Source organism: Chiloscyllium plagiosum, chromosome 18 (assembly GCF_004010195.1).
Source record: "Chiloscyllium plagiosum isolate BGI_BamShark_2017 chromosome 18, ASM401019v2, whole genome shotgun sequence".
Taxonomy (NCBI): domain Eukaryota; kingdom Metazoa; phylum Chordata; class Chondrichthyes; order Orectolobiformes; family Hemiscylliidae; genus Chiloscyllium; species Chiloscyllium plagiosum.
The window spans coordinates 55,643,349-55,668,754 of record NC_057727.1 but is presented as its reverse complement, the minus strand read 5'-3'; the positions used below and the strand labels follow the sequence as shown (position 1 = coordinate 55,668,754).

Genomic DNA, 25,406 nt, shown 5'->3' with positions numbered 1-25,406 from the left:
TTCAAATCACCACCTCAGTCATTTGGTCCAGTGCTTTGTCTGAAAATGGTATTACTGCGGGCATGCGTTATGTGCCCATTGTGGGTATTTTGGGATGTTTGTCCCTGCATAGATATCGCACTCTCTTTCGTCTTTGATCGTTGGGCATCAACATTGTGTTTTTGTGAGGCCGCCGCTACTCTTCGCTCCTTGGATCCCAAGCGCATCATTATTCTAAACTGGTGCTCTCTCAATGTATTTAGTACTGTAGTACATTTTTTATGCTGGGGTATACACGCTTTACTAAATACAGTTCTCTAGTAGTGTTTTACTCCTGGTCTTTCTCTAGACTCCCTTGTGCTCTTCTCTGCACAATTCAGTCACCTCATTAGCATATCCATATCTCATTATGTTACACTTACCATCACTTTCCCTATCTGCAAACTAGCCTTGGCACCAAATCTTCTTCATTGTTTTTAGCCCTGCTCTCCACTTCCTGTTCTCTTTCCCACTCTTGCTCAGTTTACATGCTGATTTTTCCTGTTTGTAACAACGCTCAGCCAATTGTCTCTCCATGTTGAGCAAAGGCAAGTCATTAACTATTGCTGCAGTCCAACAGCACTGCCTAAATAAAGCATTTAGCTATCTATGTGCTAAAGCATTTAGCTATCTATGGTCGACACTGATAAGGTTGGAGGTGCAGAACAAATTGGTTCCTTCAGCAAGATGATGCAGATTCAATGAAGATCAGTCAACTGTCCCCTGCTCCATGGGGCAACTTATTACAATTCCACAACCTTACTAAAGAGAATGAATGTTGATTTGTTCCTTGTAGTAGATCCACGCTTAAAATTCTAACAATTTTCTGATACTGTTGTTGCATTAAAACACGGTTGCACTGAATAGCAATTAAATTTCCTTGCAAATTCTACAAACATGCTATATTTCTCACAAGTGCAGATATTCTGAATTATGATCTGTAAGACTCACAAAAGAATTTGCCCTGGAAACCATGGTTTGCTCTCGTCACACTCTTCATTTTGGGTCAGTTGCCTCTTAGAAAGTTAGGTATTCGGCATTTATCATAACAGTGAAACTCTGTCCTCATCCCAGTCTTGCCTTTCATCTGACAGACATTTTACAATAACCTCTAAGAAACATTGTCTGAGCAGCCCTGAAAATCACTTAATGTTTAGAGATAATGTTGTCAGTTAACTGATATTTATATTAGCCGTCATATGATGTCAAGCTTAAAGTGTTAAATTATGAACTTATGAATTATAAGTTGCATAAACTTATTTGGTAGACCTTCCAGTATAAACTATTGTAAGGTGGTCCAGTCGACACAATCAGAATGTTAAAGTGATTCACTAGGGTAGATACAGTGAAACTCTCAACTGGAAGGACATCAGGAAAATAAGAAAGAAGCTCAAATTTTAGCCACAATAATAAAAGTGAGGTTATCAATGCACTGCATTATTACAGAAAAAGATCTGATGGCAATGTCTGGCTTCCATAAATGAATCGTTAAATGTGATAATTCAGTTGTCAGAGTAGTCTGCTTTCCTATGAGATGCAGTCTTCCCCAACACACTTGTGACTGAAGTCACTGTTGCGAGATAAAATTGGGACACTTACTAATTTTTCACTAAAGCTAACAGAAAAATAAACTTGGTCTCATGCATTTAGGAGGAGGTAAGCTTTTAATAAATGGCACAATGATACTTTGAACAGTCCCAATGGCCCTGAAAAAAAAAACAGATTGAGAATCTCATTCCCTCAAAAAGATTTTTGCAAATTTTGAAAACTAAATTAGATATTAGCTTTTTTTAAAATAATCTTGCTCTGTCCCTTAATCTCATCTTTATTACCAATCTTAAACATAGCTTTCTTGCTTAAATCTAATCTCTACTTCTTGCTTGGACTGTGTATGGCCCAGTGAGAACTTTTCATTCAGGTTGGTGGAATAGGTTTGATATTGCTCGCCCTGTGCACAATTGCTACAGATCCCTTGCGAGTGTATAGCTATGACTCACACTCCACATCAATAGACATCTCTACTGCAATGTTCACAAGAAGTCTCTGGGCAACTGTTAGTAGAGTCAATGGTGACGACTGCATATGGAAAAGAGTGTGAGTGTGTGCGAGAGGGAGAGGGAGAGGGAGAGGGAGAGGGAGAGGGAGAGGGAGAGGGAGAGGGAGAGGGAGAGGGAGAGGGAGAGGGAGAGGGAGAGGGAGAGGGAGAGGGAGAGGGAGAGGGAGAGGGAGAGGGAGAGGGAGAGGGAGAGGGAGAGGGAGAGGGAGAGGGAGAGGGAGAGGGAGAGGGAGAGGGAGAGGGAGAGGGAGAGGGAGAGGGAGAGGGAGAGGGAGAGGGAGAGGGAGAGGGAGAGGGAGAGGGAGAGGGAGAGGGAGAGGGAGAGGGAGAGGGAGAGGGAGAGGGAGAGGGAGAGGGAGAGGGAGAGGGAGAGGGAGAGGGAGAGGGAGAGAGTGAGAGAGAGAGTGAGAGAGAGAGTGAGAGAGAGAGTGAGAGAGAGAGTGAGAGAGAGAGTGAGAGAGAGAGTGAGAGAGAGAGAGTGAGAGAGAGTGCATGTGTTTAGATATGCATGGCATGTGTTTCCCAACCACCCCCTCCCTTTGTCCTGTTCTTCTTTAAATGTCGTATGTATTGCTTCCACCTTTGACAATGAATCCGCATTCAACACTTCAACATATTTGATGTCTCATGGGCTGACCTGATAAGCATAAAGAGCGTTTACTACTTGCATTTCTTTTTCAAAAATATATTTATTTGACAAACAACATTCTCTTCACATTAGGTTGACAATCTTAATTAGTCAAAAATAAAATACAAAATAAGCAAGTGTATCATTAAGTGCAGCCTCCACAAACTTTGCGCTATTAGATTACCAAATTGTCTGAACTGTAATTAACATGTCTTTCCCACCAGTGAATATTTCACCCCTTGCCACCATTCCTCAGAACATTAATTCTGGGAGGGGGTATAGTACAAAAGATACTGTCCTCCATCTTAAGGCTGCTTATAGCCATTGTTCATGCATGAGGTTTGGTTTTGAGTGACAGCCAGCCTACTAAACCAAAGGGCATCAGCTTGAATCTATCCTTGACTGATGTACTTTTAGAGAAAATAGCAGACAGTGGTCAGGTCCAACAACTAAGGTACATTTCCTTATATATAGATACCGGTACATAGATATCGATGTTCTGGTTCTGTTCGCCGAGCTGGGAATTTGTGTTGCAGACACTTCGTCCCCTGTCTAGGTGACTTCCTCAGTGCTTGGGAGCCTCATGTGAAGCGCTTCTGTGATCTTTCCTCCAGCATTTGTAGTGGTTTGAATCTGCCACTTCCTGTTGACAACAGGAGGCTCCCAAGCACTGAGGATGTCACCTAGACAGGGGACGAAACGTCTGCAACACAAATTCCCAGCTCGGCGAACAGAACCACAACAACGAGCATCCGAGCTACAAATCTTCTCACAAATATAGATATCGACTCTATCTCAGAACAGTAAAGCCAGTTCTGATACCAGTAAAGCCGGTATAGCTGCCATGCCTATTGTCAGTTCAGGTCAGATGATTCAATGCCAAAGATTGGGACATACTCTAATATAGAGACGTACATTACAGATGGAGCCAGTTCTCGCTGTTTGAAACGGTTACTTGATTCATCACACTTTCCCATTTCTTTCTCACAGCCCTGTATCTTCATTTTCCTTCAAGTATTTATTCAATTCCTCTTTAAAATTTACTATTGCTTCTCTTTCCCCAGCCTCTCTAGGAATGTCTTCCAGACCATTACAGGTAGTTCTCCTGGTCCCTCTTTTCATTCTTATCTCTGACATTAACTATCTTGGATCAGTATTGTCAATCCTTCTGCCAGTGGAAACAGTTTACTTTTATTTACTCCATCAAAGCCTATTTAAGTTTTCAACATGTCCATTAATTTCTTCCTTAAACATCTTTTCCTTAAGGGAAAGGATCCTACCTTCTCTAGTTTCTACACATAAAGGAAGTCCTTCACACACGAGTAAAACAAACAGAATTACTGGAGAAGCTCAGCAGGTCTGGCAGCATCTATGGAGAGAGAAAGACAAGGGCCATACCAGACCCAAAACATGAACTCTACTTATCTCTCCACAGATGCTGCCAGACCTGAGTTTCTCCAGCATTTGCTGCGTTAGTTTCACATTTTCAGCAAGTGCACTATTTTGCCACCATTTTCATAAATCCCTTCTGCAAACTAAGGGTTTTATATCCTTCCTAAGTATGATGCCAAGGATTAAACATAAAAGTCCAGCTGATATCTTACTGGCATTTTATCAAAAATTTTGCATTATCTCGTGTTTGCACTTTATGCCTTTATTTATAACACAAAAAAGTCGACATGGATTTGGTATGCACTAGATAAATTTGTACAGCTTCTGGAGGGATAACTAAGCAGTTTATACATTGATTAACATCTTGAACTAACATTTTAACACATTGGATTCATTTTTCAGGCTGTTTAGCTTGCCAGTACAGCACCGTCATTGTACCTCCTCCTTCGCCTCCTACCCTCTTGTCAGTCATTTTAGCCTCTCAGTCACCTTTAAAAATGCATCATCTGTGGTTAGGAGTGGGTGATGTGAGTTCAGGTCTATGCCAACACTACCTTATAGAGCAACCCACGGATAACTCACTTCCCACATAGATGCTGTTAATATCAATGGGCCAAAATTTAGCAGGGGATCAGACCGGCATTCTGCAGTGCTGTGCTGCTGCTTAGTCACCATTCCTTAACATTATCACATACTAGGCAATATTGTAACAGAGTTCAAAAATAAGAATGAAAACACCTGCAAGGAAAGTGTATTTCCATTGTCCAGTTAGTTGCAGAGCGAAAACTGTTCAATTAAAAGGACACTCACAGTTCCACAACAATATGTTTATTGTAATGATGGCCCTTCTAGATGAGCTGAGGACTTTTTTTTTATTTATTCTTTCATGGGATGTGAATATCACCGACAAGGCCAGCATTTGTTGTCCATCCCTAATTTCTCTTGAACCGATTGGCTTACCATGTCATTTCAGGGACTAGTTAAGAGTCAGTTTGAGTCTGAGTCTAGAGTCAAGAGTCACATGTGGGTCAGGCCTGGTAAGGATAGCAGCCCTCCTTCCATAAGGGCAATGATATCATTACTGAACACGTTTTGGTGTGGTGAGGGTGAATGACAGTGCTTTTTAGTCTCATCCATTAATGGTATTAAGAATTTCTAAGTTAATTATAAGGAAGAAAGATACATGGGATAAATCCTTGCATTCATTCTAATCCTGAAATTTAAGTTTGATCAGATGCAACCTGCCCAACCCTTCACGTAAGAATAGCATTAATGCTCAGAACAATGGTTGTCCTTAATCATTTAATTGTTTAATAGTAAGTGTCACAACTGAAATCTATCTTAATAATTGTTAGCACACTGCTGGAAATCATGCAGCTTTGGAATCTAGATTACAATGTCTTGCCATTTTTCTGACAACTGCTTTCATTTTCCATTACAATACAGGCAATTATCTGTTGGCTTTAATAGCAACTTGCCTTTTCTTCCTAAATGCGCCAGAAATTTAAGTAGGATGTTAGAAAACACATTGAAAAATGCAAACCGTCATTAAAATTCCGACACACAAACGTTGGCTCAGTTTAGAGGTAAGTTCTGATGTAAACTGACATTCCCACCTGTTCTGGCCTGACACGGCATTAGATCCAAAAGGCTTGAATTTTCCATTGACAAAGATTTCAAAATATTGGCTCGTTTTCGATTGTTGCCGAACCTGACATCATAACGCATTGACTACTTGAGACAATATTATTTCAAAGTCAGCAACAGTTTAAGTTCACTACTGACAAGTAAGCTAACTGATCGCTTGGCTTTACATGGTTTGGTTTTGCTTCAAGGAAGGACTTGGTCACTATAGTCTTTACAACAATACTCAACTCCAATTAGAAAACACTTTGAGTTACAGGAGTCCTTTTTGTAAATGTTACGTCAATACCACTTGCCCCAGCACAATAATAGCCTTCAGGAATTAAGGAAAATTTAAATCGTTTATTCACAGCAAAAGGGCAATTTCGAATTTCCATGCCTTTAAATAGGTGACTTCTCTCAGTATTCAACTCAAATCCTTTGGATATCAACATTTTGTTAGAGATTCAGTACAAAAAAAATAGCTTCACTTTTACAAACAAAGCATAACTTAATTCTGTTCCATAAGTTCTATACTTAAAGTTTCCAAATAAAAATCTGTCAAGAGCACCCTATGATGTCAGACAACCCTGTTTTCAAGGATGACTTATTCCTTCTTTACATTTGGAGATTATAGTCTGTAAGTAATGCATTCTGTGCATTGCTGACACTAAACACTTAAGTTTCCAATGCAATTTTCAAGCATTATAATGGAGATAAATTATCAACAGGACAAGAACATCATGGCAGGGAATTTGTCCAACTTATTTCTGAGAAATATATATAAAGTATCACGGATGGAGAGGCATTTGGATTAATAAAACTGCAGACAGTACAAATAAAGTGAAATTATAACCATTACTTGAGCTAACTCTTTTGACGGTATTAGGCAAGAACTTTCAAAAGCTGATTGGGGGCAGATGTACCCAGGTAAAGAGACGGCTGGAAAATGGGAAGCCTTCAGAAATGAGATAAAGAGAATCCAGAGAAAGTATATTCCTGTTAGGGTGAAAGGAAAAGCGGGTAGGTATAGGGAATGCTGGATGACTAAAGCAATTGAAGGTTTGGTTAAGAAAAAGAAGGAAGTATATGTCAGGGATATACAGGATAGATTGAGTGAATAGTCAGAAGAATATAAAGGCAGTAGGAGTATACTTAAGAGGGAAATCAGGAGTGCAAAAAGGGGACATGAAATAGCTTTGGCAAATAGAATTAAGGAGAATCCAAAGAGTTTTTAACAAATACATTAAGGACAAAAGGGTAACTCGGGAACAAATAGGGCCCCTCAAAGATCAGCAAGGCAACCTTTGTGTGGAGCCACAGAAAATGGGGGAGATACTAAACAAGTATTTTGCAGCAGTATTTACTGTGGAAAAGGATATGGAAGATATAGATTGTAGGGAAATAGATGGTGACACCTTGTAAAATGTCCATATTATAGAGGAGGAAGTGCTGGATTCTTGAAATGGTTAAAGGTGGATAAATCCCCAGGACCTGATCAGGTGTATCCTAGAACTCTGTGGCTAGAACTCTGTGGGAAGCTAGAGAAGTGATTGCTGGGCCTCGTGCTGAGATATTTGTACCATCGATAGTCGTACGTGAGGTGCCGGAAGACTGGATGTAGGTTAAAGTGGTGCCACTGTTTAAGAAGGGTGCTAAAGCCAAGCCAGGGAACTATAGATCAGTGAGCCTTACCTCGGTGGTGGGCAAGTTGTTGGAGGGAATCCTGAGGGACAGGATGTACATGTATTTGGAAAGGCAAGGACTGATTAGGGATAGTCAACATGGCTTTGTGCATGGGAAATCATGTTTCACAAACTCGATTGAGTTTTTTGATGAAGTAACAAAGAGGATTTATGAGGGCAGAGTGGTAGATGTGATCGATGTGGACTTCAGTAAGGCGCCCGATAAGGTTCCCCATGGGAGACTGATTCGCAAGGTTAGATCTCACGGAATACAGGGAGAACTAGCCATTTGGATACAGAACTGGCTCAAAGGTAGAAGACAGAAGGTGGTGGTGGAGGGTTGTTTTGCAGACTGGAGGCCTGTGACCAGTGGAGTGCCACAAGGATTGACCAGATGGGCCAATGGGCTGAGAAGTGGCAGATGGAGTTTAATTCAGATAAATGCAAGGTGCTGCATATTGGGAAAGCAAATCTTAGCAGGACTTATACAATTAATGGTAAGGTCCTAGGGAGTGTTGCTGACCAAAGAGACCTTGGAGTGCAGGTTCATAGCTCCTTGAAAGTGGAATCGCAGGTAGGTAGGATAGTGAAGAAGGCGTTTGGTATATTTTCTTTTATTGGGTACAGAGTATTGAGTACAGGAGTTGGGAGGTCATGTTGAGGCTGTACAGGACATTGATTAGGCCACTGTTGGAATATTGCATGCAATTTTGATCTCCTTCCTATTGGAAAGATGTTGTGAAAGTTGAAGGGGTTCAGAAAAGATTTACAAGGATGTTGCTAGGGTTGGAGGATTTGAGCTATAGGGAGAGGCTGAACAGGCTGGGGCTGTTTTCCCTGGAGTGTTGGAGGCTGAGGGGTGACCTTATAGAGATTTACAAAATTATGTGGGGCATAGATAGGATAAATACACAAAGTCTTTTCCCTAGGTTCGGGCAGTCCAGAACGAGAGGGCATAGGTTTAGGTTGAGAGGGGAAAGATATAAAAGAGAACGAAGGGGCAACTTTTTCATGCAGAGGGTGGTACGTGTATGGAATGAGCTGCCAGAGGAAGTGGTGGAGGCTGGTACAATTGCAACATTTAAGAGGCATTTGGATGGGTATATGAATAGGAAGGGTCTGGAGGGATATGGGCTAGGTGCTGGCAGGTGGGACTAGATTGGGTTGGGATATCTGGTCAGCATGGACGGGTTGGACCAAAGGGTCTGTTTCCATGCTGTACATCTCTATGACTCTAAAATTGAATTTGATTGGCTATAATGTAAGTTCTTCTGCAGCCATATTTTATGTAATCTTCTGCTCGGACCATGTCTTTTTATGCAAACCCTATTAAGTCCTTAGGTATTTCATTATGCAGCTTGGATCTTACAGGGCAGTGGTAGCCCTGTCCATGGACAGTGTGAGATCCCATATCCAAGAATGGCTCACTACTCAGACAGCTGGCTGCTGTTCTGTCACAGCAGTGCCTGCAAGAGAAGTGGCCACTGTTGGGACAGCACTCACCCAGAAAACTGGAGCATCATAAATGCTTCTCTGGAATGTAGGTATGTGGAGTCAGGGGACAAGGTGGTGCTTGGGAGGAAATGATCATTGCTCAGGGTGAGGGAGTGGGGTGGATGAGTCCTTGAACAATGAATCAAAGTGCACCCAAGCACCCACCTCTCTCAAAACTCCTCTGCTAAAATGCCAGTGGCAACAGGAAAAGGCTTTAAAGGAGGACCTTATTGACACCTTAAGAATCTTAATTGTTCCCTGGTCTGGAATGTCTACTATCAGCTTCTGCCATGATCAATGAGAGAAACCAACTATTACCCTTCCACTTAATATTTTGGCCATCCCTTCCACCAACCTGAAGCTCTGTGGCCCCAAATGCACTGAATGCATTCCTAACACACAGCCACTGAAATGTGGCTTTTATCTATAAGTTAATATAAAACTAGCACGCTAACATTTTGTCTGTTAACATGGTCATGTTCACACAGGAAACTGTAAGTGTAATAGCAACTGTCGTTTCACAATAAACATCACCAGCTGAGAACAGCTGTTTTGGTCAATGTCAGTGTACAATTTGTACACACGATTTACATTCCACACCACAAAGGGGTATTTGACACAATTGCCAACATCTGTCCTGTCACATGCTGCCACTTTGCTTTATATGGAGATCCTTTGTCTTGGTATTAAATAACTATTATAAGTGGGAAGCACCAGTTCTCATTTTAGAACCATTACAGATAATCAGGAAATCTACACATGGTAGAGAGCTATTACAATGATGTACGTAAAAATCATTTACTACTCGAGTGATCCCCAAATATTAAGCTTTTAGTTGTTTTCACCTAAAAGTTATAAGCTTATTAATAAAGCAATGTGCATGGGTCAAGGCAGAGGATTCTCCATCAGAAATTATTGTTTAAACAGGCCAATACGATTAGTTACAAAAATTGCGTTGCTAGTAGAAACAACCTCAAACACTTTGTTTACAGCCTGCAATTGTTCCAGAGATGAAACAAAGCATTTCAGCATTCAGCAGTCTGAAGTTATTTCTGTGGGATACAATGACAAATCCAGCATTACGAGTCAGGGTTCACTAGATAATATTTGATGCAAGATTGAACCAGAGAATTAGTGCCAGAATGCTCCAGCCTATCTCCATGAATGTTTCCTTCAAACAAGTTCTGTATTATTGATTTTACCCCTCACTGCTGCTGTTTACTTAGCCCAGACTGTGTTCATAGGGGTGACTTACCTTGAGATGAAGATGGTCTGTCCATTGGCCAATTTTGCGGTAGTCCCAGGTATGGTTTCCAACAAGCTGATACTGGAAGATGTCGTAACGGCCTGGAGCATCTCCTTTATCATCAAACATGACAGGGGTTCCAGCACTGCCTGAAGGAAAACAAAAACGAACCAATGTATCTGAGTGGCATTTAAGAGAATGGGTTCTCAAATAGAACAACCTATTGGACATTAAAACGGTAACTTTAAAAACACATTCTCAGCATTATTTATTTATAAATAAGTGACAAAGTCTAAGCTACTTTAAAGAATAATTTGTTTTCAAAGCTTAATAGAAGAATGTAGCAAGGCACACAGGAGATCTTTACGGAGAAGCAAGTCAGTGAACAAAGCTTTTTCCTCCTGTCATGTTCAATCTGCCTTTAAGAGATGCTCTCAGTAGACAGTCTCAGCTGAGGAATCTTGACTTGCATCCAGAAAGAGCCTCCCTTTCCAATATATGGTCCCCTTTTAGTAAACAGCAGATCATTATATGGATGTAAACTTGAGAAACTGATACAAATGGTTTTGTTTCTCTTCAACTTGGCATTGCTTTCATCCACAAAGACAACATAAACCTAAATATACTGCATTGCTGTTCAGGCTAATTTTTTTTTTGCAGCATGAGAGGAGAGAGCATGAGATATAAAATAATTCAAATTTACTTATTGCTCAAACTTCATTGCATTAGAGATCAATTAACACATTAAAGACGACAGTAAATAGAATCTTGAAACATCATGAAAGGATACCCCAACATTTTACATTAAGAAAAAAAACTTGCATTTACCTAATTTCATTAACATCCTCAATATGAAAGTTTTTCAAAGCCATTTAAAATATTTTTAGTAGGAATCATTGTAGCATACGAATGCAGCAACCAATGATTTACAACACCTTTTGTTTAAAAAAAAAATCACTTCCTGATTTCACTGAATGACCTTTAAGATATGTCTCTTGCTGGGAATTATTCAGAAAATACTTTGTTGTATCCATCCCATGGACTCCATTTATAATTTTAAAGAACTCAGTTAAATCAATTTTAATCATCTAAATGAAAACAAATGCAAGCCAAGTTCATATAAACTATACAGTTCAGTTCAGTTAAGTTCAGGTAAGTGACCACTTCAGAAAGATTAGTCAGATATGACCTTTCCTTTACGAGTACATGTTGACTTTATGCAATTGGATGAGTTTCAAGTGATCAAAGTCGATTCAACATTCTACTCATTTGGAGCAATTATGCTCATGTAATGTAACTCTTTTGTTCACAGTACTAAATTGCTTGGTGTTCACTATCTAAACCTATTCATACTGTGAGCATTTCTTTATCTAGAACTGAACCAAGGCTGCAAGGATTCAATCATTTCTGATCTGAAAAAAAGTATCAGCTCAAGGAAGGTATTCAATGTCTTCTCCTGGCTTGCATTGTCTATAAGAACAACTGACCTCATTGTTGAACTGAAGGATAATTCAATCGCCCCTATACTTAGCTGGTCAAAAACAAAATGGATCATAACGAGGATTTACTTTGCAAGCTGTCTGGCTCAGTAATACATTTCTATGAGGAATCTCAGACTTTCTTTCATGGGAAAGTTGATGAAGTAATATCAGACTTCAGGCAATTATTTAGTATTTATCGCAAATTACTGACTCATAACTCATTGTACTGTTGAAGGAATCTGCATTTATTGAGTCACCTGCAATATCAAACTTAGATAAAAATAGAAATTATCACATCTCTACACAAACAGAGCATGAGGATTCCCAAAGTCTTGGGCAAGATTTATCCTTCACACAACAACTTGAAGAACTGATTAGGCTGTTAGTCATGTGTTTTGCTGCTATGGCAGCTTTTGGTACAAAGTAATCTAACTGCATTTGCTTGCATATCTACATTGGCTCCACCTTAAAAGTAACTGGTCGCACAGTGAAGTAGTTTGGGATATCCTAAAAATATGATCTTCCTCCATGAATGAAGTCCTTTCTTTGAATGTCTTGCACATCATGAGAAAAAAAGTCTGCTTGAAGTTGTGCCAACACGTGTGTGACAAAGAACTTTCAACTTGTGTTTCGGCTTCATTATGACATAGCCTGAAATCCTCGGTGTACGGCCAAGCATGAAATCAAGGACTTACATCAGGATTGCCACCACGAACATACCAGCTTCCACAACATGGTGGGATTTCACAACAACTTTTAGTTCCTCCGTGTTGTGCCTGAAAATCTTGCTACATTATTGCTACCGGAACTATTTACTGGAACAGCAATTGAGCCCTTTTTCCATCTTGCAATGGATAGAGGAAGTATTTGAAAACCTCCATCCCTGGCCTTTCACTGCATTCCTCAAATTCTCTATCTGAATTTGTTGCACACTGAGCAATGTGATGGGAATCCCAACCTCCGCTGACTCCCCACAAAATATCTCAAATATATAAGCACTATTAGACCTTCAAGATATTTCCCTTTGAAGAATTATAACATTTACACATCCAAGTCTTTATTATTTTTGCTCTGAGATATAATTAGCTGTGGGATCAGAGTTAAAGAGTACCACCCGAGTGTGTCCGATTTTGGGCAAGACATTGTTTCTCACTGTGGAATTTATAATATTGTCTTTCATCATTTATATAAATGATTTGGATGTGAATACAGGAAGTATAGTTAGTGAATTTGCAGATGACATCAAAATTGATGATGTAGTGGACAGCAAAATAGGTTACCTCAGAGTACAATGGGATCTTGATCAGATGGGCCAATGGGTTGAGGAACGGCAGATAGAGTTCAATTTAGATAAATGCGAGGTGCTGCATTTTGGTAGGGCAAATCAGGACAGGGCTTAAACACTTAATAGTAAAGTCCTATGGAGTGTTGCTGAACAAAGAGACAATGGAGTGCAGGTCCATATTTCCTTGAAATGTAGTTGCAGCTAGACAGAGTAGTGAAGAGGTCAGTGCATTGAGCATAGGAGTTGGGAGGTCATGTGGCAGCTGTACAGGACATTGGTTAGGCCACTTTTGGAATACTGCTCACAATTCGGGTCTCCCTCCTACAGGATGGATGTTGTGAAACTTGAAAGCGTTCAGAAAAGAACAACAAGAACGTTGCCAGGGTAGGAGGGCTTGAGCTATAGGGAGAGACTGAATAGGCTGGCGCTGTTTTCCCTGGAGTCTTGAAGGCTGAGGAGTGACCTTACAGAAGTATCCAAAATCATGAGGGACATGGATAGGACGAGTAGTCAAGATCTTTTCCCCAAGGTAGGTGAATCCAAAACTAGAGGAAATAGGTTTAAGATTAAGAAGAAAGATTTCAAACTGAGTATTTGGAAACCCCTTATCCCCTGCTCTCCACTCCACTTCCCAAACACTATCTGAATTTGTTGCACATTGAGCAATGAGGTGGGAATCCCAACCTCCATTGACTCCATAGTCAAAAGATTCCCCACAAAATATCTCAAATATATACCATGATTAGACCGTAAAGATATTTCCCTTTGATGAATTATAACACATTTACACATCTTTATTATTTTTGCTCTGAGATATAATTGGCTGTGGGATCAGAGTTAAAGAGTACCACCTGAGCGTGCTCGATTTTGAGCAAGACATTGTCTCTCACTGTGGAATTATGTTACATGCAGAAGTCCTATTTGTTAGCGAAAGGTCTGCAAGAGTTAATACTGAGGGCTGCTATGAGCACCTGTGCTATAATTATACGATGGTATATGGACTTGTGCGCACAACAGCTCAAGTGTTCGGAAGAGAAAGACCACATATCCAGGTCCTCCTCAGTCTCCGTGACAATATCATATGAACGTAACTTGCAAAATGCTAACCTGCAAAATTTTATTTCTTATTCAATAAGAAAGTTAGACCAAGAAGTGGTTTTCCTCTATCACACTATCATAGAATCCCTACATTGTGGAAGCAGGCCATTCAGTCCACTGAGTCCATACTGACCCTCCAAAAAGCATTACACCCAGACCCACCCCCCACCCTATCCCTGTAACCGTGCATTTCCCATGGCTAATTCACTTCATTGGCATATCCCTTTACACCATTGTCAATTTAGCATGGTCGATCCACCTAACCTGCACATCTTCGGATTGTGGGAGGAAACTGGAGCAATGAGAGGAAATCCAAGCAAACATGGGGAGAATGTGCAAACTCCACACAGACAGTTGCCCGAGGATGGAATCGAACCTGGGTCCTTGGTGCTATGAGGCTACAGTGCTAGCGATTGAGCCACGGTGCTGCCCTTGCTAGATTAAACAGGTCCTGTCAATCACTATATTTAAACAGAAGAGTGGCAGCAAGTCTACCATATGATGAGGTACAGACACAGTTTAGTTGCACATTAAACATTATTAATAGGATTTCTCAGTTTTATCTGAAAGCAATGGTGCTAACACTGTGCTTCAACATCTGTGATTTATGTATATTTTAGTATTATTTCTTTTAGAATGAGAGTTTTGAACTGTTGGTACATGGGCTTCATCTGTCTCTACAAAAGGCTTTAATGATTAACTTTTAAGTGTTTGAGAAGCACGGAAGCTTATTTTAAAACAGCATGAGAGAGTGAGATTTCCTGGAGTGTAACAGGGTTTTCTTTTCATTGGGTGAGTTTTATGAGCGAACAAAATAAACAGTTGTGCATTACGTTTCAGGCAGAAGTTTTTGAGATTGTTTTGCTTTGGCTCAGGGGTAACACCCAAAGCTTGATGAAATCCATTTTAGTTTCACTTTTTGCAGAACTCTTGACTGAAGCTGGAATCGTAAAACAGTTTCTCCTAAGGGGAATAGTTTAGAACACATAAGAGATAGATCTCAGTGTAAGGAGGTTAGTTTTAAAATTTCAGACCAGACATATTTGGTTAAAACCTGAAGGGGTTGCCTGAAGGAGAAAAATAGACAATAGGTGCAGGAGTAGGCCATTCTGCCCTTCGAGCCTGCACCACCATTCAATATGATCATGGTGGATCATCCTTAATCAGTATCCTGTGCCTGCCTTATCTCCATAACCCTTGATTCCACTATCCTTGAGAGCTCTATCCAACTTTTCCTTAAATGAATTCAGAGACTGGGCCTCCACCATCCTCTGGGGCAGAGCATTCCACACAGCCATCACTCTCTGGGTGAAGAAGTTTCTCCTCATCTCTGTCCTAAATGGTCTACCCCGTATTTTTAAGCTGTGTCCTCTGGTTCGGCACTCACCCATCAGCGGAAACATGTTTCCTGCCTCCAGAGTGTCCAATCCTTTAATAATCTTATATGTCTCAATCAGATCCCCTCTCAGTCTTCTAAACTCAAGGGTATACAAGCCCAGTCGCTCCAGTCTTTCAGTGTAAGGTAATCCTGCCATGCATGCTTGCTTTCATTGACTGGTGTACAAGAACACCCAGACCTCTTTGTACTGCCCCTTTACATAAATTGATTCCATTGAGGTAGTAGTCTGCCTTCCTGTTCTTGCCACCAAAGTGGATAACCATACATTTATCCACATTAAACTGCATCTGCCATGCATCTGACCACTCACCTAACTTGTCCAGGGTCACCCTGTAATCTCCTAACATTCTCCTCACATTTCACCCTGCCACCCAGCTTAGTATCATCAGCAAATTTGCTAATGTTATTGCTAATACCATCTTCTATATCTTCTATATCAAAAAGTCGAAGCTTAGCTTGGTGAAAGTTCAAGGAAGACACTATCAGATTCTCGGGACCAGGAATCGAAGTACGTGTTAAGTCAAACCCTTGAGATGTGAGAAAGGAATTTTCTCTCTTGTAGGAGTAACATAACATGCTACAGGGCTTAATGGCATTATATTTTAACACACTGTATTGTGTTAATCAAATGCTTAATTGTTGCTACATGTAAATAGCTTGGTTTATTTGTTTTTTTTTATTCATTTGATTTGTGCAGTAAATGTCTGTTTTATTGTTGAAAACATGTCTGCAGCATTGTGGTTCAGTGAAAGACAATTTTGTTAAAACACAATAAAAGCAGAATACGTTGCATTGAATGGTATTTCAGTTTGGGGATCTGACTTGTGCAATAATAACATCAGCTCAGATCATAACTACATAATACTAATTTTTTTTAAAAAAAATAGATGATTCTCCTTATGTCAATGTTAAGATTTATCAAATTCTTAACCAGGTAGTTTGGTAATGGACATCACAAATCTTACTGTATCCTTTAATAATCTTACAAAAATACCAAGTTTTGTTACAAAATCAGATAAATTCCAGATGTTATTTTGGGTTCTCTTCATGGGATTGAACATTTTTAGTCAAAGGAAATCAGAATTCTGGCTCATGAGGAGGATTTTGTTTTACTGATCTCATATCTAATAATTAACTAATATCTATAATGATATCTAATTTCTACTATCTCCCCATTCTGTCATCTTCTAAAATGAGTAGCACCTGATTATGCCTCAATCTCCAAAACTATAATGTTTTATAGACTTGCTAATGATCTACAGAATAGGAACTTGTTACCAAAGTTTCACCACATTTCAACCGGTCTCCTAAAATACCCTCTTCTGGATTAGTGGTGCTGGAAGAACACAGCAGTTCAGGTAGCATCTTGTCCAGTTATGGTCAATCTTCCCATAGTACAGGTTTCTTTACAGAGATAATAAGAGGGACAATGATAAGTGCAAAAAATTAAGGTATATTAATCCTGTCAATTCTGCTTCTTTTCCTCCTTTATTCTTTCAATGAATGTGGGCATTGGTGGCTTTGCCTGAATTTATTGTCCTTTCCTAGCCAACCTTTAGAAGGTGGTGGTGAGGCACCTCTTGAATCACTGCAGTTGATGTGGTGTAGGTACACCCACAGTGCTGCTCAGGAGGGAATGATTCACTAGATGACTTTCTACCCCCTCCACCAACCTACCACCTCTCACACTTCCCACTTTCCTCATTAGCAATGTTAAGCTGAGCCAAACACTTTAATCCACAACAGAAAAATTTAATCCTTCCAGATTCACTTTTTCATTGCAACTTACTGACTTGATTCATGACTCAACTTGGTTGTTAATTTTTCTTGTATATGTTAATAAAACATTTTGCTATTGATTGATAATTTTTTTTTCCCACACAAATGAATCAATATCGGAAGAATTCCACTTTGGAATTGGAGATGAAAGTAGGAATGTTATACTTCAGTTGTATGGGGCATTTATGAGGCAGTAGTTTGAATGTAGCTTGGTCCCCTTATTTAAGGAAGGATATTGGAGGTGGTTTAGAGGAGGTTCACTAGATTCATACCTGAAATAAGCAGATTGTGCTATGACGAAAGTCTGCATAGACTGGGATTCTATCCACTGGAGTTCATAAGCGTGAAGGGTAACTTAATTGAAGCTTTAAAGATTCTGAATGGATTTGACAAGGTGAACATGGAATTAATGTTTACTCATGGCCAGTCAACAATACAGGGTACTATTTTAAAAGTTTGTTTGTCCTTTCAGTGCAGGGATAAGAATTTTCTTTTCTCCGAGGGTTGAATGACTTTCGAGTGCCTCACCTCAGAAGGTGGCCATTAAACATTTTTAAGATGGAGGAACATTGATTCTTGTTAAGCATGAGAACAAGGGTGATCAGAAATAGATAGGAATGTGAAATTTGAAATACAAACACATCATCCATGACCTTATTGAATGACAGAATCGACTCAAAGAGGCTAAATGTTCTACCTAAAGAAGCATAGAGTCATACAGCATGGAAACAGACCCCTCAGTCCAACTCATCCATGCCGACCAGGTTCCCCGAACTAAACTAGTCCCATTTGCCTGCATTTGCCCCATATCCCTTTAAACCTGTCCAAATGTATTTTAAATGTTTTAACTGTGCATGCATCTTCCTCTGGCAGTTCATTCCACATATCAACCACCCTCTGGATAAAAACATTGTTCCTAAATCTTCGCCTTCTCACCTTAAAATTAAGTCCTCTAGTTTTGAACTTCTCTATCCTCGGGGAAAGACCTTTGCTATCTCCCTTATCTGTGTCTCTTTTGATTTTATAAACCTGGACGAGGTAACCTCTCAACCTCCTACACTCCAGGGAGAAAAGTCCTAACCTATCTAGCCTTTCCTTATAACTCAAACCCTATAGTCTCACCAGTATTTTTGCAAATCCTTTCTATGCCCTTCCCAATTGAATAATTTCCTATAGCAAGGTGACCAGAGCTGTGCACAGTATTCCAAAAGTGGCCTCACCAATGTCCTGTACAGCCACAACATGATGCCCCAACTTCCATGCTCAATGCTCTGACCAATGAAGGCAAGTGCGCCAAATGTCTTCTTCATCACCCTGCTGGCCTATGACTCCACTTTGAAGGAACTGTGCACTTGAATCCCTAGACCTCTCCGCTCAACAACACTCCCCAGGGCCCTACCACAAACTGAATAAGTCCTACCCAGGTTTATCTTCCCAAAATGCAAAACCTGGCATTAAAACTTCATCTGCCTCTCCTCAGCCCATTGGCCCAGCTGATCAAGATCCCACTGTACTCTTGCGTAACCTTCTTCACTGTCGACTATACCACCAATTTTGGTGTCATCCATAAACTTACTAACCATGCTTCCTATATTCATGACTACCAGTCTACCATGTGAAATGTCATCGAAGGCCTTCCTAAAGTCAATGTAAACAACGTCTACTGCTTTGCCCTCATCTAGCTTCTTGGTCATGTCCTCAAAAAACTCAATCAAGTTTGTGAGACATAATCTCCCATGCACAAAGCCACGTTGACTATCCTCAATCAGTCATGGCCTTCCTCTTAGAAGCCCTTCCAACAACTTACCCACCACTGATGTCAGACTCATAAGTCTATACTTCCCAGGTTTTTCCTTGCAGCCTTTCTTAAATAAAGGCACCACATTAGCCACCTGCAATCTTCTACCACCACACCCCTGGTTGCAGATAACACAAATATCTCTGCTAGAGGCCCCGTAATTTCTTTCCTAAAATCCCACAATGTGTTGCGATACCCTTGATCAGGCCCTCGAGATTTTTATACCTTTACGTTCTTATGCCTCCAGCACCTCATCTTCCATAATGGGGACTGTTTTCAAGACATCAATATTTACTTGTCAGAATTCCTGAGCTTCCAAGACTTTCTCCACAGTAAATACTCATGCGATTTTTTTGGTATTTCTCCCATCTCCTGCATTCCCACACAGACAGCCTCATTGATCTTCAAGGGTCGCATTCTCTCGGCAGTTGCTCTTTTATCCTTAATGTACCTGTAAAATTTCTTTGGATTTTCCTTAAACCTTATCTGCCAAGGCTATCTCATACCCGCTTTTTGCCCTGCTTAACTCCCTTTATACTTAAGAAATTCACTTGATCCCAACCCGACATATGCCACCTTCTTTTTCTTGACCATAGCCTCAATATCCACTGTTTCCTGTTTCTACCATTCCTATTTTGTTTATTTGTCTATATTTATTAAATCTTGAAAAGAAAAAAATTCAGTTGATGGGTATGTTTTCTCTCCCTTTTGACTTGGGTTTCTAATGCTTTAGATTGGTCAGAATGCTCCAGGAATAAAAGATCCAGGAAAATATCTCCAGGATACTGCTAATAGCAAACCTGCAGACAAACAAAAAACAATTTCAATCATAGGAGCTGTGTCTTATAGCTTTTTGGGTTAAGTGCAGCTCACAGCAAGGTTGGTGGAGATATTTTCACCATGAGGCTGAGCAAGTTATCTTGCTGAACCTCACTAAATTTGAGACATTAATTGCCATTACCGTCCCAAGTGTCACATTTGATATCTGCTCCATCCTATCATGTGTGAGGACAACTTGCTACTCACTGAATATCCTTTTTCAGACCAGCATCCCTTGCAGTCTGGCCATCTTTCAAACCCTGCCAGGCACCTCAAGGAGGAGTGGCATCTGATTTGCTGGGCAATGAGGAGACACGGTTAAGAGGAGAAGCTGGCACAATGGTTCTCCAACCTTGAAGCACTGGTTGACAGGGTGGTGTAGAGAAGGATCATCCTCTTCTCTGAAGGCCAGCAGATGGGGCCAAGACACCACACCATGCCAGCCTGGTCACAGATCACCACCCAGGTCAGTGCCATGCTCAAGATAGTGGAGGATTGGGGCTGCAATGCCTTAAGAAAAGTACAAAGTTAAAAATCACACAACACCAGGTTATAGTCCAACAGGTTTAATAGTTGAACATATTGTCTAGCTGTCACCATTGTTAACAGCTAACCCGAGAATGCAACTTTAAAAAAAAGGGTTTTGTGATTTACACATGAAAGAAGTGAAACTATCACTGTATTCTAACAGATGAAAGGCTTAACAAACAATCAATTCTTCAATGTATAATTTCAGTTACATCACACTGCAAATTTTTGCTATAAATTCTGTGTTACGATCGAGCCCTCCACAATCACCTGATGAAGGAGCGTTGCTCTGAAAGCTAGTGTGCTTCCAATTAAACCTGTTGGACTATAACCTGGTGTTGTGTGATTTTTAATTTTGTACACCCCAGTCCAACACCGGCATCTCCGAATTAAGAAAAGTAAATGGCCTTCGCCGCTCCACCAGGGGAAGTGCCATTCTCTGCTGCCTCATATTCACCCTATCTCTGCCTCTTCACCCACCTCCCACCAAGGCTCATACAATCTCACCCTGAGACTTGCAACACCTTTCCTCACTTGATCTCATCAGTCCCATCAGCATCATTGCCAAATTGGATGGATCTGATTGGCAGGAGAGCAGGGGGAGTGGGTGCTGATATCCACGTCCTCACCATGTACAAGGAGGGGATCCTTGCCTGTGCAGGAGAGGATTGAGGCCGCTTCTGAGGGAATGGGGAGACCTCCATGCCCCAGTAACTCAGTAAATCCCACTTGTGCTTGCACCGAAACCCTGACATTAGCTGGGCAGTCAGTGTCATGCATCGGGCACCGATTGTACCCAGTGACCATGATGCTTTTGGCTTCTTCCTTCTTTCAGGTGCAGCCCGCATCCAGAGTACATGCGCAGAGAGCTGCCTGACTCCCCCAAAGGGCAGGACCTCATCTTCTGTGGACAATAGTGTCCAAGGCCCCAAGGAAGCATTGACAAAGCTGCCTCCTGGACCTACCCCTCATCAGCTCCAATACTGAAACGTTGGTGAGATGGATCGGCATTGAGAGTGCGGGGTCAGACTCACTGATGGGGAGGGAGAAACGTCCAGGGCTCAGGCACTTGGAGGAGGGCTGGAGATGAGGAACCTGCTGAGAGAGGGTACAGGAGAAGTCAGTCTGGTCTCGGTGATCAGGGGATTTATAGAAATCTGCAGGGAGAATCAGGAATGGCAGATAGGCAGTGTGGAAGCCCATCACTGATGCAATGTCACCAATCCTGCATCACACTGCCTGTCAAGCTCAGAGGTTAGAGCAAAGCAGCCAATCATACCTGGGACAGTCTGTCTACCTCCATGGATCGGTCGGCAGATGCCATGGAGAGACAGACTAGCACCATCAAGGGCTGATGGAGAGTTACGCCCCCCGATATTGATACTCAGGACCAAAGGCAGGGAGGGAGTGGGGTTAGTTGGGGAGCCTTAATTCTGGGTCAAGATTAAAATAGTGGAAAAGCACAGGAGGTCAGGCAGCATCAGAGGAGCAGGAAAATCGATATTTTGGGAAAAAAGCCCTTCATCAGGAATGGAGACTAGGAACCTGCTGAAAGAGGAACCTGCAGCCTCATCCCTGATGAAGGGCTTTTGCCCAAAACATCAATTTTCCTGATCCTCAGATGTTGCCTGATCTGCTGTGCTTTTTCAGCACCATTCTAAGCTTGACTCTGATCTCCAGCATCTGCAGTACTCCCTTTCACCTAACCTTAATTTTGGACCAGATGTCCCATCCTCACAAGGAGACTGGGCAGTGCCAGGCAACACCCAGTCAGAGCAAGAGCCAAACACAGGCCGTTTGTCCCATTTGCACTCAGGTGACTGAAGAAATGGCTGGAGGCCTCCAGCTCTGATTTTTGGAAAATCAGACTAAGAAGGGTCAACTTTCCTCTGGTAAGAAAACCCTCAGCATGACTAGCCCGTCCAGACCCAAGTTGTCCAAGCAAGCCTTTTGGTCCAACAGTCTCCACAATGGAGCAGGCATCTACAAACTCATTGGTGAGATAGGAGAAATCATTGTGGCATAGAGGAAGGGAGGGGAGATTGGAATTGTTGTGAAGACACGTTGTGGAGGCCATGGCTGGCAGTAATTTAAATTGCTTGCTTTGATAACAAATTCTCCACTTTTCCCTGTTCATGCGATTATCCGTGACTTTGTGCAGGATCTTCATGGTTGGATTCAAATGGTGGCCATTGAAAGACTACACACCATTATTGCCAGAAGTGCGTTGGATCTTTACTGTGTCAAGCGGATGGACAACAAGGTGTCCCACTCAAAAAGAAACCCTCCATGGAGGTTCAAGACCCACTTAATGTCAAGGTAACAAAAAATAAAGAACTGCAGGTGCTGAAAACCTGAAACTAAATGAACAAAAATTGCTGGCAGCAGCTGTGGAGAGAAAGCAGTGTTAACATTTTGGGTCGAGTGACCCTGCTTCAGTCCTGCAGTTTCCGTTTTTGTTTCATAATTTCAAGATAAATACATTCAACCTGTAATCTGTTTGTGGGACATGAGCAACACTGTCAAGGCTGACATTTATTGCCCATCTCCAATTGTCTTTGAGCAGATGGTGGCGCATCACCTTTGGATCCAGTGCATTCGTTGTGACATACTTGCATCCACAATGCTATTTGAGAGGGAGTCCTTGAAATTTAATCGAATGACAATGAAGTAATGGCTACATGTTTCCACCGCAGGTGGTCTGTGACTCCAGGGGAACCAGAATGAGGTGTTGCCAAGTTCCTGCTACTTTTAATCTTCTAAGTAGTAGCATTGTTACCAACGATTAGGATGTACCGACTTGAACACAGTTAACTGTCCCAAGGTGCTTCACTGAAGTATGACAACAGAAACATTAATACCCAGGTGAATATTAAGACAGATGAGCAAAAGCTGTTCAGAGTGTTATCAAGGTTTTAAGGAGGATCTTAAAAGGAGAAAAGAAAGGTAGATAGGTTTAGGGAGGGTTATATTCTTCAAATACCTAACATAAAATCACAATGTTCATAGATTCTAATGTACATGTAACCATTATTCAATAACAAAATACAATCTTCCCAATAGATGGAGACATGCTGAGGTTTTTAAGCCCACCTATCCAATGTGCGTAGCAGTTGAAATTTGAAAGAATGCGCCTTCAGAAGGAGCGAGTTTCATCTCAGGGGGTGTACTGTCACTTCATTGGAACTGCATTGATTAGGTTACTGGTTATGGAACAGCATGTTCAACATGAAAGATCTTTGAGTTGGGCTGCTTCTACCTGCCAGTTGCAAAGGTGAAAGGGCCTGCAGTTCAAAACTGATCCAGGTAGATGAAATTAAAATAAGCAGATCACTATAATGTGCTGAGTTGCATTAAGACAAAAATATTTAGTGCAATGTAATGACTTATAATCAATGTCAAGGTATCTTCAGTTTTAAGGTCCAAATGCATGTTTGTATTTTCTAAACAGGTCTCCCAAATAATTAACTTCTCTTAGCCCAAACTATTTGGTACTGTGCAGGTTCATTAATCCAAAAGAAAGAGAAAGTGAACTGATCACAGGGTTATTGTTGAAAATGACAATTGCAGCAAATGTTATGCATTAGAACTGAGGAATGCTAGTTATTGACTTTAACGTTAATTAACTTAAAACATCAATACTACTAGGTCTCTAAAACCCAATGTTGAAAATACTCGGAAGATCAGGGTATCTGTGGCAGAGATTTCATCTTAGGGTTAACGTTTCATACCGTTGCTTTGTCATGAAAATTGCCAGCCTTCTTGCTGTGTGTTGACAGCAGTTTCTGCTTTCAGTCCATGTTCAATTTACCTCATCAGCTGCTGTACCTATTTTTTTCCTTCTGAATCACTGTAACTTCTTTCTTCCTCCCAACTCCCAAAGGTAATAAACAACAATATCAATCTATTCAACCATTGTGCAGCCATGATCCCAGGTGCACAGGCATCATCATACTCTGTGCTGTATTTGATAATCTTTGTCTGTACTTATCTCTCTAAACCTTTAAACCTGTTCCTAATCAAATATTTATCTCACTCTTTTGAAAAAGAGTCCATCAACATGACATTAACTTCTGTTGCTCGTAGTCTGCTTAACACGTAGTGAGAAAAGGTTCCAATCTCTATCTTCGTTTCAAAGCCAACTTAAGCTCCTGCCTTCAGTTGCACATTCAATCTAAGCCAATATGGCTAGTTGGCATTAATTCATTCTAACTTACATGGCCAATTGGCCTCTTCAATGTCTTCCAGCCTTGCTTTAAAATAAGCTGTAGCATATTGTCTCTTTAATACCTTGCTGATACTGAAAACATATTAATTCATCACTTTTTAAATATTCAAAACAAAAAGAGCGCTGCTTCCTTAATTTCAATGGTGCTGCCAATAGCCACAGTTACCCTGGGAGGCTGACATCAGATAAACTGAACCAAGTAATGGACATGTCTGCCTTGGTGCCAAGTTTTCTCACAGAAACAAGAGGCAAACTGTAAAAGGTCACAGACATAAAGGTGGTATTACTGAGTAAGCGTACCTCCAAGGGTTTGCAGCTTAATAGTTAATCTTCTATTTTTTTTCTCCCCTAATGAATACAACCAGCAGCATAAGATTTCATTCTCATCTTTGAACTTCAGTTTTTATTTCATATTCTACATCCCTCTGCCTTCTCCAACAAAGCCTCAAGAAAATTAATGCTCAGCCTCTGGCCTCATGTGCATTGTGACAGGTTACTTGGACAAGCACAAGCCAGATCTCTCTGACCTTCTGGTTTCAGCATTTGTAATGTTGGCGTTTTTAAAAAAAATTTCATCAACTAACTTGTAAGAATCACCAAGTGATCACAACAAGAAAGGAAAATTGCAGAAAAGGTCTTTGAGTGATTTTTTTATTTAATACTGTACAACTTTTCACAATCACAGGTGGAGTAACCAATTCCCCAGGATAATCTAGTTATTGAAGAAAAGCCATTTAAAATGATTGTTCAGCTCAAAGGCAGAATGCAACAAAACCTGACGCAGGCTGCGAAGGATTATTTTAGAAACATTCAAAATTTCAGCCAATTTAAACCTTTTTTTATTCAAGC

General features: G+C 40.8%; 1 protein-coding gene across 7 annotated transcripts in view; it reads right to left on the bottom strand.

The window, feature by feature from the left end:
* Positions 1 to 25,406, bottom strand: part of LOC122559107 (metabotropic glutamate receptor 7-like) — a 736,921-nt gene that overhangs the window by 269,758 nt on the left and 441,757 nt on the right. For all 7 annotated transcript variants that reach the window (XM_043708410.1, XM_043708414.1, XM_043708411.1 and 4 more), the window contains exon 6: positions 10,152 to 10,291. In XM_043708410.1, coding sequence (XP_043564345.1) covers positions 10,152 to 10,291 — 140 coding nt within the window. The remainder of the gene's footprint in view (positions 1 to 10,151; positions 10,292 to 25,406) is intronic.